This window comes from Chiloscyllium punctatum, chromosome 14 (genome assembly GCF_047496795.1).
Source record: "Chiloscyllium punctatum isolate Juve2018m chromosome 14, sChiPun1.3, whole genome shotgun sequence".
Lineage (NCBI taxonomy): Eukaryota > Metazoa > Chordata > Chondrichthyes > Orectolobiformes > Hemiscylliidae > Chiloscyllium > Chiloscyllium punctatum.
The window spans coordinates 35081278-35097988 of record NC_092752.1 but is presented as its reverse complement, the minus strand read 5'-3'; the positions used below and the strand labels follow the sequence as shown (position 1 = coordinate 35097988).

At 39.3% G+C, this 16711-nt stretch overlaps 1 protein-coding gene across 2 annotated transcripts in view; it reads left to right on the top strand.

The window, feature by feature from the left end:
* fat4 (FAT atypical cadherin 4) overlaps nt 1-16711 on the top strand; it is a 371960-nt gene that overhangs the window by 215578 nt on the left and 139671 nt on the right. For both annotated transcript variants that reach the window (XM_072584175.1, XM_072584176.1), the window contains exons 6-7: nt 5720-6642; nt 10811-10985. In XM_072584175.1, coding sequence (XP_072440276.1) covers nt 5720-6642; nt 10811-10985 — 1098 coding nt within the window. The remainder of the gene's footprint in view (nt 1-5719; nt 6643-10810; nt 10986-16711) is intronic.

Sequence of the window (16711 nt, the reverse complement as noted above, 5' to 3'; positions counted from 1 at the left end):
AAAAATCATTCATTTTGATATTCCCTACGTATAGATCGATTGCAACTTCTAGCCCAAAAATCCAAAACTCTCTGAACTTTCCACCACTCACCACTGAAGTCAAGCCTGCTCTAGTGCAAACCCAAGAGAATGTTTATTTAATTTACTCATAGAATGTGGGCATCACTGGCTAGGCCACCCCTAATTGCCCAGAGGGCAGGTAAGAATTAACCACATTGCAGTGGGTCTGGAGACCAGTAAAGGACGGCAGAGTTTCTTCCTAAAGGACATTAGTGAGCCAGGTTTTTTTCTGACAATTGGCAACAGTTTCATAGTCATCATTAAACACTTAATTCTGCATTCTTTATTCAGTTCACATTCCAAAATATGGCATAGTGGGATTTTGAACCTAGGTTCCCTGGTCTAGCTGAGTTTCTGGATTTATAGTCTAGCAGTAATTCCACTAGACTATCACTTACTCCAATCATTGAATGATTCATGGAATAGCAGATCATTGAACACCATTGTTCAGATTCTCATGTATGCACAAGCATCTTTGACTCCTTTTGCAATACTTTAGGGAGTAGGGTTAGTAATAATAGTAGGTAAAAGTGAGGACTGCAGATGCTGGAAACCAGAGTTTAGATCAGAGTAGTGCTAGAAGAGGCACAGGTGGTCAGGCAGCATCCGAGGGGCAGGAAAGTCGACGTTTCGGGCAAAAGCCCTTCATCAGGAATAGAGACAGAGTGCCTGCAGGGCGGAGAGACGGAGGCTTCCTGCCTCTATTCTCGATGAAGGGCTTTTGCCTGAAACGTCGATTTTCCTGCTTAGTAATAATAGTCCTCGCTGTTGCAACTCTGAAACAGCAAGATAAATGGAGAGGAAGGTTTCAACTTCTTCATAATGTTATTCATGTTAAAGTCAATCACTTTAATGAAAAGTTTAGTGTTAGAAGCTTGACTCTTACCTGATTATGTATGATCAGGTTTTTTTTTAAGTCATTAATAAATGTCTGAAAATTAGCAATAGCCCAAATCATGGCAGAAAGGTTTACAGCTGGAATTGTTTTATTTCCTCTTATGGTATAATCCCAGTTAACTTTTCCTGATTGTATGCATTAACATTGAAGATACTGATAGACCATCAGCTTCCTGAGAACAGCAGAAGATTATGTGCACAAGGTAAATATTTGGATAAATTTATATTTTGTGGTCAGATTTTGTCTCGGCATAAGGGGAGCAGGGGGGAATGTTCTCTGAGTTGAGACTGAAGTCTGAGTCTTAATGCAACTGTGCAAGTGAAAATAATAGCAGTGCTTTATCAGTGTTTGTTAGAATAAGGAAATTTTGTCTTCAGAGTGCTAAAACTGATATACTTACAAATCTCTATCATACAGCCTTTAATACTCAGCACAAAAGTGTGTGAGGATATAGTTTGAACTCTCACAGTTTCCAGTTCCCATTTTGCTTTAATGGAGAGGGAACATCAAGAGGTATGGTCAAGCCACATCCAAACCGTGTACCTTGAAGCAAGAAAGAAAATGTTGTGAAAATGCCTGGAAGCAAACCACGTGCTCTGTCTCTCTCAGCACAAAACAAAAGACCTTAAGGGTTTAGTGAACTCATAAATGTAGAAAGCTTCCCTTAAAAATAACAATATAGCTTAAAGTAATTAAAGCACCAGCTGTATCACCTCCATTGCAGTGCTGCCATTGTGACATTCATATCACAGTTAACTGAAATTTTATTCAGTTCAGGACATTGAATACTGTTGCATCTTCTCATATCATTCAATGTATAAACCTCCATATCTCACCAATTTATGCTGAAAGTTCTACTTTTTTTTTGCCATGTGTGGTACAGAAGTAAAGTAAATATTGAATTTGCAATAAAACATTTTGGTGGCAGTCGTGACCCTAAATAGCCTAAGAACATGAGCATTACTTCTGGTTGCAAAATAAACAACTGTAAATAATCTATTGGATCTCAGATTACACATGTGGTACAACTGCTGAAAAAACACACTTGACAAGTGCAGGCAACTCCGATTGTCATTCAGGCCTGAGACTCAGATTTACAAACCCGTTGTGGAATTACTACTGGACCTTGCCAAGCTGCTAAGTAAAAAACTACATTGCAGCACGCCTCAAAGTTGGGAGATTCATTGGATGTCATTGTATGCTTATTGGTATCGTAGAATTCGGCCATTCTAAAGCCACTTGAAAGTATGTAATCATCAAAAACAATTAAAAGGTACCTAAAACCAAATCCTAAATGTAATGAGAACATTTTTTTTATTAGAGTTGTAACACATGGAGATAACAAGAGTATCAAAAAGTCAGCTAAATTTTGCAATTGTTTAACAGGTCAGCCAACTGCTGAAGCAGAAAGCAAAAAAGATAACTCAAACACTTCTGCAGATGCATTACCTTTCCTTTCAAAGCTTGTGTTTATTTCATGGTTCATAACTAACCTCAGTTTGTTTATTTTGTCAGATTTATTTTACGTTATCTTTTATTTTATCTTGTTGCACTGCCTGATTGTTCAGTGTTGCAAGTTAGAGTCAATGTGTTAACCAAGTGATTCTTTGGCAGTGTGCCATTGAGCTAGGCTGGAAAGCAGAGACACAGAGAAGTTTGATCTACCGCTGTTCAAGTTTCTGTAATAATTATAATTTGGTCAAGTCTTTAGCAAGAATTTGATGTTGTCCAGTATTGGTCAAAGTCAATCAGGACAGCTGCATAATGAAGCATGCTCAATTATAGTATTTGAGTGGATACTGATAGATAATGCTTCAAAAGTATTTTTAGCTTGTTAACATGGTGTGAGGAGGTTGCTACTTAGTAGAAATGCCTGGAGCGAAAAGATAAATATCTTTAATTCCAGTGTTACTGTTTAAGAAAAGCTGGTTGTATGTTTTGGTATGCCAACATTAATTTTCAATGCTTGCAGCATACATAGTGCACACAAGGCATGTATTACTTAATGTGGTGCAGTCACTTGTCCTGTCAAAATGCAGTAGTCTTTTCTTTTACAATGAATGTGTTCATTGGGGAACTTTAGACTAAAGCGTTCAAGTAATGTAATTTAAGTACACACCAGTTAAGCATGTAATTTGTTGCTTGTGTTTTGTTATAATGAGCTTGGAGTATAGTTGATTCTGTTAGGTGTTTTGGTTTAGCCAGGTATTTTATTCAGGCACTTTGAATAATAGCTCTAAACAAGGTATTAATGGTTCTGCAGACTTGTAATGCACATAGTAAAGTTGTAAGTATGAGAAATGAAATACCCCTGGCTTGCAGTGAAAATCAGAAGTGCTCTACTACCGTGGGAATTCCATTCTGACATTATGAGGGAAAACGATGCTTTCTACCAATTAGGTATCAAGAAAAGAATTCACCGAATAGCCTGTTCATGTGTTGGAGTACATGTAACCTAGATATGACGGATGATATATGGTTTAACATATTACCCAGCACAAAAACCTATGGATTTTTAATACTACAGCGAGTACCACAATTTACTGCTCAAGTAATATAAGTTTATAGAAAAAGACCTGAAAGCAGTGACCATGAGAATTTATGGGTGAGAGTAAGTAGTTAGAAACCATTTTCTGCAACAAATTATCTGTTCCAATTAAAACTAATGGCAGATGTAGTACTGGTGGTCTAATAAATGGTCGAGATATTTATGCTAAGTGATGTTGACATTCTTGATACATTCAAATCAAATTCCTCTGTCCATTAAAATAGCAGACAAAGGATTTTGATTGAGACCCTGATAACACATTACATTTTTTTTTATTTGTACCTCAGAGCATTAGGCAGCAGACTACCATGGGGAAAAATATTCCAAGATACTGTGAATGTGCGGTTAGATGAAAATTAACACAAAACCACTGAAGTGGTATTATGATGGATGATGAAACACTTGGGTCTAAGAAATAGGTTTTTAGGGAAGATCCAATCAAAGACAAAAAAGAATTTTAGGGGTGGGATTCCAGAGGTTCAGCATTCATGGTGGCTCATTGGTTGGCATTGCTGCCAGGTTTGATTCAAGCCTCAGGCAACTGCCTTGTGTGGTATTTGCATTCTCCCTGTGTCCGCATGGGTTTCCTCCGGTTTCTTCCCACAGTCCAAGATGTGCACATTAGGTGAAATCACCATGCTAAATTGCCCATAGTGTTCAGGGATGTGTAGGCTAGGTGAATTAGTCAGGGGAATGTAGAGTGATGGGGTACAGGAATGAGTCTGGGTGGGATACTCTTCGGAGGGTCGGTGTGGACTTGTCGGCCAAATGGTCGTTACCACACTGTAGGGATTATGCAAAAATGTATTATTGAGCCCTTATTTCAATTCAGTGCAAATCAGAACGAATGTTATTGCAATTCCTTTTAGTTACAACACAGTGTACATTGAATTTGAGTTTACAATAACAGTGAGTAATACATGATTTAATCAAGATAAATACCTGTTGTTTCATGGTCAACATATGATTTAAAAATGTATTTTCATAACTCAAATGGCACACATGAAAGGTTCTATATGATTTCACCACAGCAAGCTATATAAATGCAGAATATACACAATATATCTAACACAGTAGTTGTTTTAATAAAAAAATTGCAAACATTTCATATAAAAATGTATGCTTACAATGCTACAATTATTGAAATATTTTACTTTAGTTTGAAAGTATTTTCCATTAACCCTTATAGCAGCAAACATAATGATTGAATTTTATGTTCGGGTTGAGGGAGAGAAAAGTGGATCCACGATGAGTATTTTAAATTTAAATAAGGGTGGTTATGAGCACAGGAAAGCAGATCTACCTGGGGGAGGTGATGTAGCTGGTATTATCGCTGGACTGTTAACCTGGAGACCAGGGCAATGTTCTGGGGACCTGGGTTCATTTTCACGACTGCAGATGGTGGAATTTGAATTCAATAAAAATCTAGAATTCAGAGTCTAATTATGACTATGCATCCTTTATCCATTGTTAGAAAAGCCCATCTAGTTCAGTAATGTCCTTTAGGAAAGGAAACTGGTCTGGCCTACATGTGACTCCAGGCCCATAGTACTGTGGTTGACTCTTAACTACCCTCTAGGTAATTAGGGATGGACAATAAATGCTGGCCTAGCCGATGCCACACTCATCCCACGAATGAATAAAAGAAACTAAAATAAACTTGCAAATTAGATTCAGGGATAGCTTGGTAGAGATTCAGTTTCAAATACTTAAGGGGTTATTTCAGAACACTCAGAATATTGCTTATTTAAGACAGATGAGGATTTTATTTTCCTCACAATGAGTCTGGATCTTTCAAACTCTCTTCCTGAAAACGATAAGATATTTTTAAGGTTTGTAAATAGTTTCTACATAACCAAGAAGGTGAAAGGTTATTGGAACTAGGCGGACATATAGACTCCTCATATCATTCGTGATTTATTGAATGACAGAGTAGGTTTGAAGGACCAAAGTGGCTAAATCCTACCCTGAAACTGTTTATTCGATATAACTGTGTGTTCTGCTTTTTCAATTTTAAAAAATCATTGAAAAAGTACAGCAAGACAGTCATAACAAGACTGTTTATGTGTAATCCTAGGTCAGAATTCCAGTTTTTTAACCAAATTTAATCCACCTGTACAATCTCATCCAAATTAAAATGGACTACAGTGTATCCTTCCATTTATCTTAGAAGTTTGGTGTGCTCATCATATTTTCTGCCCTTTTATTTCCAGGACCCAATTCCCAATTGGCATACAACATTGCATCTGGAGATTCACTGCAGCATTTTGATATCAATAACAATGGTGTTCTAACTATTAAGCAACAGCTCGATCGGGAAAGCCAATCTTTCTACAACCTGCTGATTCGGGCTCACGATTTATCTGCTCTCCCAGCAAGTAGGCTTACGAGCACAGCGCAAGTGTCAGTGATTCTGTTGGATGTCAATGACAGCCCACCAAGATTTATTTCATCAAAGATGGCCTACATGCAGGAAAACTCGCCAATGAACACAATTGTCTATAAAGCTCAAGCCACTGACCCTGACAGTGGACCAAACAGTTACGTTGAGTACACACTACTAAGCCATGCAGGAAACACGTTCAGCATCGGGACAATAGATGGAGAAGTACGACTGATGGGTGAACTTGACAGGGAAGAGGTATCGAATTATACATTGACTGTGATTGCAACAGACAAGGGTGAGCCTCCACTCTCCTCAACAATGGATGTTACTGTGATCGTGCTTGATGTAAATGATAACCCTCCTGTCTTTGAACAACTTCTCTATGAAGTTGAGCTTAGTGAAGATACACTTAGTGGTGTTGATCTCATCCAAGTTACTGCAACAGATTTAGATGAAGGACCTAATGGTCAGATTCGCTATCACATTGCTCATGGCAATCTAAACAACGATTTTCGAATTGACTCCGTTACGGGTGTGGTATCAGTAGCCAAGCAACTTGATCGGGAAACAACACCCTCGTATAATCTGATTGTCCAAGCAGTTGACCGTGGAAGCAGCCCTCAATCTGCAACAGCTGTAGTAAACATTAATCTTGCAGACATGAATGACTTTCTCCCAGTTTTTGAACTATCGCCCTACAGTGTGCATGTACAAGAGGGTACACAGAGTCTGCCAATGTCCATCTTGCAGGTTGGTACTATGAAAACTGTATTCTTTTTTCTTAATCTACCATAACAATATTTGCATTTAGCTGTAAGGTCAGCATAACCCCCATAATCTGGGGTTTATGTTGTACCCATGTGATAGTCAGTCCCAACTTTATACTTTTCATAATGGCAAAAGTACAGTAAATCATATGGTCATATGAAACAGAAACAGAAGTGGACCTTTTGGTCCCTCAAGCATGCTCCACCATCCAATTCTATAATGGCTAATCTGTTTGTGTTTCACATTCCATCTACTCCAACAACCCTTAATTCCCCTAGCTAACACAAATCTATCTACCCTTGTCTTAAAATGTTCAATGACCTCACTTCTAGCACCTTCTGAGACCAAGTTCCAAAGTCATACAATCCTCTGATAGCCTTATACTGGCATATCACAGACATGTTTACTTAAGAGGACTTTAAAAACACATAAAGTGTAGCTCATGTAACAGAATTTATGGTAAGTATTAAAAGCTTATTTGATTAATATACATGAAAGTAAATATTAATATAAAGTTCTGTTAAGGAATAAACTGTTTTCATGCCGCAAGCATAAGAAATCATTGGACGAATAGATTGAAAAAAGTTCATTTGTTAGATCAAGCCATTTCCTTCTCCCCAGATCCACCATATCAAAGAGTCCAGTTAACAGGCTTACTACTGTGAGGAAAACTCCAAAAGGCTTCCCCTTTTCACCAGCTACCCTCTCCACCAACTCCAGTCAACCTCAAAGTGGTCAAGTTAGATTGAAGAATAATTATCCATGCTTCCAACTTATATTGCTATCCCTAGTTGTATGTGCTTCAGTTTCAAAGGTAAAATGCATGTTAAATCAGAAAGTATTTGCGATTGGTGTATGGATCCATCAGCAGTTCCAGCAGCCTGACAATATCTAGACAAATAAACGCATTTACAGTAACGGAACAGAAAAGGCGTCCTGAAATTTTACCAGCGCCTCTAAAATTACTACAGTTTACATAAACATCATCAAGCTGTTAATTCTTCAGCTGCAACAAGATAATAATACAGAATGTACTTTTATATTATTTAAATAGGTTTCCAGCTCTGACCATGAGCCAGCCCAGCAAATCATCATCATCAAATGGAGTAATATTCCAGCATTATCTGTCTTCGCTTCTCTTTTTGTCCAGAACACCAAGTGTCGATGGTGCATGCAAAGTGTTGTCAAATATCACATGGAGCATTTGTTAGTAAATAGAATGTTTAGAGACAGTTAGTATATCTGCATAAAATAGTTATCGTATCTGCTTCTTTGTTGGATAAATGAGACTTAGTTTAATTGTAGGCTTTCACTGAGTGAAATTAGGTTACCTCAGTGGCCCTCCCTTTTTGAGAAATTTGGTAAACACGGTTCTTATTTCTGTAAAAGAAAGCTGTGTAAGCATGGGTAGGATATAAGACAGACCTTGCCTGTCGGGTTCACATTGTAGAGACTTATCCTTTCGATAATCATGGCAAGAGCTTAGACACATGAAGAGTCACCACTTGAATTAGGAACCTGAGGACTGCTGGTCACTGACAGAACTGGATCAAAACAAGAATGAAGAATTTTAGGAAAGGAGAAACATGAGGAATAAAGTGTAGTACTAATAAATATGTTTTCACTCAGAGTGTGACAGGTCACAAAGTGAGGTGGCATGGTGGCTCAGTGGTTAGCACTGCTGCATCACAATGCCAGAGACCGAGGTCTAATTTCTGACTCACGTGACTGTCTGCGTGGTGTTTGCATGTTCTCCCTTATGTCTGTGTGGGTATTTTCTGGGTGCTCTGGTTTCCCCCAGCAGTCCAAAGACGGGAGGGTTAGGTGGATTGGCCATGCTAAATTGCCCATAGTGTCCAAGAATGTGCAGGCTAGATGGATACAGGGTTACAGGAATGGGCAGAGTGTGTCTGGCTGAGATGCTGTTTGGCGGGTCAATGTGGACTCGATGGGACAAATAGCCTTCATACAAAGTGTGGGAATTCTCTGTAAATAAAACCTTGGAGAGAGGAATGGACTGTCATAATTTTATGCTTCATTGTAATCAACCAGTATGAAGGCATGATGATAATTTAATGTTGAATCTTCAATATCAGCACTAAAATATAGGAATAAGAAAGATTGTTCATCCGTCATATATCATTCAATCTGGATCTAATTTCAGACATTTTATTCATTTCCAATCACAGACCATGACAGCTTCCTTCTCTGTTGAATCAGGGATTGAGCAAAGCTTTTTGAATGCTTCACCTGAAATGTGTGTCTGCCAATGCAGAAACTGAATAAGAATAGCAGGGGCTCAACATCTGCGACCAAATCTGGCTGTGTACCCACTAACCCATTCTTTGGAAGCCTCAAAGGATTTAAGTCCCTGATTGGCTAGTGGGACTCCCAGTTTGTTCAGGACTTGTGGTTGAAATCCCACCCCTGAGAGCTGTTGGCTAAAGGGCAGGAGCAATGGCTGCCGTTGGTAATGCACTAGGGCCCTCAGCAGGGATTCCTGGACCACAGTAAATGATGATATATGGAATGACAGAGGAAGTTGTAAATGCAGGTATGGTCACAACATTTGGACAGGTACATGAAACAGAAAGGTTGAGAGGGATATGGGCCAGAGCAGGCAGGTGGGACTCATTTAGTTCAGGAAACTTGGTCAGCATGAGCGAGTTGGACTGAAGGGTCTGTTTCCGTGTTGTAAGACTCTGTGACAGGATTGGGGTTTCTGGTGAGTGGAGTGGGGTATGTTGTAGAAAACAGTCATTGGAGGTTGCTGGTTGTCAGCCACTCTTCGCTTCTCAATGCTGGGTTCTTCATTTTGGAACAAAGCAAAGACTTACTCCTCCCATGAAACGTCAGTTGATGGTCAGCTTGTCCACTTGGAAAGTCCTCAACTAGCAGCATTGAGGTGGACCCTTTAAGTGGGTATTAATTGTTACTTAATGGTTTTGACATATAGGCAGGACATTCTCCCACAAGCTGTCCCTCCCAGACCTAATCAGAAGGAGAGAAGGTGTTCCCCACACTGAAAACCTTCATGCAATGAAACAATGCTTCACCTCAGATATCACCTTGGTTGGAAGTCAGGGTGTTCATTAATGTAAAAATAATTTTCGTGATGCAGTGATTTTGTCCCAACTCCCTCACTGGATTCGGTTTTGGTATCAGCACTGGTGAAAGCCCTGCAGTAGTGGATTGATTGCCAGTATGCACCCTGCCCAACTTCCCTTTTCATTGACAGCAATGAAATAAAGCCAGCAGCTCGTAGTAGTTTTCTGGTCAAAATCAAAGGAAAATTATCCTCATCCTGTACTTTTCCAGTTGAATTTTGCTTTAATTATCTCCCTAGCTTGCCTTATTAATTCACGTCACAATGTCATAGATCATGATGGTGGATGATACAATCACCCTATCTTTTTAAGATAAGAATGAATGTAAATTGTATAACTTTGCAGATAATTGCAGAGTCTTAAACCCTGCTTCAGACTCGATGGTCTATGGTTTTAGCCTGGTGGTGAGTTATGCATGTGATATATAGTCAAGGTCGCCAAACACACACACATTTGTAACTTCTTGCAGAATTTATCCAATTGTTGAGGATCATGGTGTTGATTGTGATGAGTTCAGTTGTAGGGAAAGGAGTTAGTGGAGGGAAGCAGTCAGATTGGAGTGGAGTTTACTGGGTAACTTATTGGCCCATAAACAATGTGTGAAAGACAGCTAGTCCATCCTGCCTCCTCTAAGCTGTTATGTCTGTTAAGGCTTGAGAAACCCCTGCTCATGGTTAATGTGGAATTACTATTAGTTGATGGCATGAAGGCTTATTATAATAGTTAATTCATTATTCTCTTTCTCCTGTACAGATTGGTTGCCTGCACCCTGTCCCACAACCTCTCCCCAAACCCCCATCCCCCACCCACTCCATTAAATTAAATCAGAACTGATTGAATCAAGGTGAGTTTGGCTCCTATTTCAGACTTCTTACATTTTAGAAAATGATATAACCTCAACCCAAGTGTAAATGGGGGTTGAAATTCAGTTCTCTTTAAGTGACCATAGCTGACAGAGTGGTGAATGTGGAGTCTCCGCATTGCTTCACGCATTACTTATACACTTCATTCGACTTAACGTATCCTGTGGATTTCTCCCATAGGTTGTAGCTCGTGATGACGACCAAGGGCTAAACAGTCAGCTGACATACACCATCGTTGGTGGGAATGGAAAAGGAGCTTTTACTCTGACACCTAGTGGGCAGCTAAGTCTGGTCACGAACCTAGATCGGGAAACCATGGCACAGTTTGTCCTGACTGTTATTGCTACAGATGCAGGTAAAATCTCAACTACATTTTGAAGTAGCATGCACATATATTATACCTTGTTAAGTATGAACATTTTGAATTTGTTGGTTATGATGTTAAACTTCATGGCTAATGAGAACATGCTTAAAATAATCAGGCAGAGATCAGCAAACCCTACATGCAGAGTGGAATTTTCCAGTCATTAAGTTTAATACATGAGAAAATTGGGATTTGTGATTTGGATAATTGAGGATTGTTGAAAAGAGGTCAGATTTTGTGTGAGTGTTTAATCTTACACTCATCAAGATACTGCACTGATCCAAAGGGAAAGCCAACATTGAGACTGCACAAGAGGAGAGTGCAGATGGGCTCTGACTGGGATAGGCATTGCTATAGAAAATACACTAGTTAATGCTGATCGACAATTCACTGCCACCTTGGTTTAAATTTCAATCCAGGCAGGTTGACTGTGGTTGGTCAGGGTATTGCCCAAGATTTGAATCAGTGAATGGCTGTCACCTATTCTATTAAGTTGAAACTGGCCCATATGTACATATTTTTCCTGTCTGCAAAAAATGGAGTATTGAGTTTTAATATATGTAGTTCACAGTACATGCAAGAGTGTCACAGTATGTGCCTGATCATAAATTGGTCATCACTATAATTCTTCACATACTCAGAATTATCTACCAAATATTGTCCAATTACAGAATTGAATCTAATATTGGACACTGTGTTGTGAGTTCACAAGCATGGCCGAGTTGAGTATGTTCAGTAACTCACTTCTTTCAAATAGCTGAAGGGATCTATCATTTGATACAATCAGCCCTGTCTTTGAGATTAAGATGAGCTGATCTCCTGCCATTGAGTCTCCAGATCAAAGCTGTCAGCAAGCAAAGTCTTACAAATCCAATCCTTCCTTATGGAAAGCTTCAAAGTTGCCCTCCTACTACAAAACGTCTCTGCAACATATTCCACTGGGAACAATTTTTTTTGTTGGCAATTGTTTTGAATGTAACCATGTGCCTGAGAATCATTCAGTTGGTTTTTAGTAGTTACACTAATGCTCCCAAGATACTCCAATCTGTCACACAAGAGTGCTTCTTTCACCCTGCTATTTTCACTGTTTTGTTATGACAACAGCAAATATAATCTCCATTGACACTGGTAGTTTGTGTTGCTTGGGCAGCCTCACTTGCCTGTATGAAGAATTGCAAAATCAGATAGGCACTGCTGAGAATTTCCTGACGATGTATTTTAATATATGGGCATATGGCATCCAGGTTGATGAATTCTACTGCTGATGGGAGTGGCTGTCCAATCGTAGTGTGAACACCAAGTAACAATAGAGTATTGTTGAAAAAAGAAAGATGTTCTGGAAGGGCGTTGATTTATTGAAAAATTATGTAACAAATTGTTGTCTGCCATTTGGCACATTGGGCCAATGTTGGCTGTTACAATTCACATACTGCCCCTCCTCTGCTCTATCCTCACATCTGTATGTATTTTAAACACTTAGAAAATGTAGGAAAAAAATTATATAGAGGAGGTAACTCTGCCCAATCAAAAATGAGCCACCTGACCTAACTCCATTTTTCAACAGCCAGTTCACATCCTTGGAGGTTACAGGACTTCAGGTACCTATCTAGATACATTTGAAATGATTGAGAGTTTCTCTCTCATTAGGCAGTGAGTTCCTGTCTCCTACCACCTTGTGGTCAAAGATTGTTTTCCTCATGTAGCCTCTGATCCTTCTATCAATCACTTTAAATCTGTGCTCCGTGGACACTGGTAACTCTGATAAGGAATTAGACCAGATTAGATTAGATCCCCTACAGTGTGGAAACAGGCCCTTCTGCCCAACAAGTCGACACCAACCCTTCGAAGAGTAACCCACCCAGACCTATTTCCCTCTGACTTATGGCCAATTCACCTGACCTGCGCATCTTTGGACTGTGGGAGGAAACCGGAGCACCCGGAGGAAACCCACGTAGACACAGGGAGAATGTGCAACTTCTGGTACCTCCGCATCTAAACCATCTAGGTCCCTTACCATCTTGAAAGCCTCAATCAAGTTTCATCTCAGCCTTGTCTTTTCCAAAGAAAGCTTAACCCGGCCTATTCACTCTTTCCTCATTGATGTAATTTTCCAGTTCTGACAACCTGCTAATAAATGTCTCTGCACCCTATCCAGTGCAGCTCCAGCCTTTCTGTAGTAAGGTGACCAGGACTGCACATAGTACTTAAATTATGGTCAAAATAGTGCTTTTTTTCGCAGCTCCACCAAAACCTCCTTCCTCCTACATTCTGTCCATCGATTAATATGTAGTCTTATTCATCTTATTAATCAGTGCTGCCCCTTCAGAACTCTATGGACATGCACTTCAAGATCCCTCACTTTCTTCTCATTATCTGTATTTCTTTGCATGTTTGACCTCCCTAAATATATCATCTCACATTTCTCCAGTTTAAATTTGACTTGCCACTTTTCTGCACACTCTCACGCTTGAGAATTCCTCCTTGCTATCAAACAGTTTTTTGTGTTGTCTGCAAAATTATTGATTAAGTCCCCTACACTTAAGGCTGTTTGCAAAGGACAGGGACTTAGATGTGAAAATATGTACCTGGGTTCGATTCCGCCTCATGTGACTGTGTGGAGTTTGCACGTTCTCCCTGTGTCTGTGTGGGCTTCCTCTGGGTACTCCAGTTTCCTGTCACAGTCCAAAAGTGTGCAGGTTAAGTGAATTGGCCAAGTTAAATTATGCAGGTTGGGTGGATTAGCCATGGGAAATATAGGGTTACAGGGAGGAGGTAGGTCTAGCTGAGATGCTATTCAGAGGGTCAGTATGGGCAGAATGGCTTGCTTTCACATTGTATGGATATTCTATGACTCAAACAAATCACAATATATTATGAACATTTGTTAACTGTAATCACGTAAAGGGAGATACTGCTACTCGTGGTCCAGCTGGTTAGAGTCTTTGACAGCCCTAAGGTTAGTGACATTCTTCAACAGTCTGTTCTAAGCGTTGGCAGCTGGTCACTATCTAATTCCGTCTGTTACAATATTTCATCATTGTACAGGCTCCAACAGCCAGTTATAATTGCTGATAGTTAACTATACTATCTGAGTGTCAGTTACAGCCAGTGATAGTAAGTATGTTAAACCCTTGAGAATTTAGTCACTTACAGTCTCTGTTAGCATTTGCAGTATTCTGGTGTAGTGCTTCAGGTTAGCAGTGTATACAATGGTTGATGTCGATTACTTGCTGACTTACAATGTGCCTGTCTTACCTCAGTCACTGGCAGTGAATGACTGTGGCTAGAAAATAGTTACAATCATGCAGCTGCCTTCATCTTATTAAATGGCGTATATTCTTTCAACACAAAATGCATTTCATCAAAAAGTACTAAATTACATTGAATCTGTGTGGGCAGACAACATCCATTGTACATAAGATTTGGTATTAATTATAAATATATCTGACAGTCACATTTTCAGAGGTATCGTCTATTCCTAATCTACACAAGCTGATCTTCTCCTATGTGGAACCTGATAGGTCACAGGATCAGTAAGCATCCGATCTGGCAATCAGACACGGGGCCCCTTCAAATCCCATCTTTTTTTTTGTTGCTGACCAACTGTTTGTATTTCATGTCCAACCAGTGTTTTATTTATTGGCTGAGTCTTAGAGTCGTGAATCAGTATAGTCTGTCAACTCTGTTTTGACTCCTTATTGTAAAATAGTTGTAAACTGTTACTTGTAATTCTTTAAACTGATTATTTGTCTGGAGAGTATCCGTAAAAGATGTTGAAGTGTAGGTCCCAGTTCTGATAGGATACAGTGCACAGTGACTAAAATAATGGCCGATGTTACATAATGTCTACAATGTAGAGGGTTATAAAATCATGAGGGAGCTTGGACAGGGTGAAAAGCCAAGGTCACTTTCCCAGTTTAGGGGAGTCCAAAACTAGACGACATAGATTTAAAGTGAGAGCAGAAATATTTGAAAGGGACTGGAGGGGAAATTTTTCACGCAGAGTGGTACGTGTATAGAACGAGATGCCAAGCATGTGGTGGGCATGGGTACCGTTACAACATTAAAAAGGCACCTGGATGAGTACATGAATAGGAAAGCTTTAGAGGGATATGAGCCAAGTGCTGGAGAATGGGAGTAGTTCGGTTTAGGATATCTGGTCGGTGTGGACGAGTTGGACTTAAGTGTCTGCTTCCGTGCTGTACGTCTCTGTGGTACTATTTAGCAGAAAAGCCAACACCAAGACAGTATGTTTTGCTGGTTTGTTTTTTAAAATGTGCTGCCATTAGATTTCACCTGGGATAGAAAAAATATTTTCATCAGCATAATTCCCTGGGAGTGAACATTATTACTTTTTAATTGTTGGAATCGAGCCACTATTATTTTTCCATTGACTTTGCATTAGAATTTGGAAAGTGGTAATTTAGCAAAGTATCACCATGAAAAAAAGACCAACTGCATTTCAGGGGTCCAGCTGTACAGTGTTTGCCTAAAAGGCCACAATCTGTACAGGTCGTTCTGCTATAACACGTGTTCCGTTCACACAGATCAGCTATAACATGATTGACAAATTGGGGACACTGTTTCTAAAGTGTGAAATTTTAAAATATGTAGTGGTTATAAAGCAATTCCAGCCCCATTAGTTTAAATGGTGCTGCTTTACACAATTTTCTTCTAACACAGGATTCCACAAGAACAGAACTACTGCATTATAGCAGAACAGACTGTATTGAGGGTTAGATTCACCTTTCAGCAAAGAAATGAATCCCTTGGTAGTTTGCAACATGTTACTTAAATTCTGAGATCGCTTTGATCTTTACAATTTTTAAGGAAGTCATTAGTTGCTGAGATGAGCTGACATTTGCCTGCTTTTTTTGGGGGGGGGAAAGAAATTTGAATCCGAGCTTGCATGGACTGGGATATTAATGCATCTGTGAAGTTGTTTCTGTAATTTGCGTGAGATTAGATTGTCAACTTTTCTTTGAATATTGAAGTAGTTTGTGGTGCTGCACACTTATCTGTGCACATTTAAAAGCTGGTGTTAAATTGAGCACTTAATGGCATATCAGCAGCATTAGTGTCCAATCAGTAGTAAATGCTGATTGACAACATGAACTGTGCAGCCTGCATACCTCCCACAGTTGATCTCTGCATTCTCAAACCACCAAATGCTATCTTACACAGCTCAAACCAGACATGTATTTGTGTGCCACAGATATCAATTTAAAGGCAACAAAAGAGTCAAATTTTGAAAACAGAATTTGTAGTAAACTATACTTTAGAACTTACTTATGCATTAAAAGTGATCTTTTAAGTGTAATCAGAATATTTTTCTCCTTCAACCTAGCATCACGATCTCTGGAGTGACACATGATCCTAGATGGATATTTATAGCTAGGGGCCAGTATTACTGGGATCACACGGGATGCTAGACAATACCATTCTTAGTTTGACTGATTTGTTTTAATTCCACAGAGTTTCCATTACGCCTTATTTTTCTTCATGTATTTACAAAGTTAAATATGATGCCAGACTAACTATGTTTGTGTCCTAGGAGTAGTGCTGCATCATTTGACTTTGCAGTAGGTGCCCGTGCAAATAGCACGCAATGTAGAAATAGGATGAAGACTTTGATCTTGAATTTCTTGCAACTGAAAAACAGAAATCCCTTTATAACCCCTCTATCCCATTTCCGAAGGGGAAAGCTGTGAGTAATT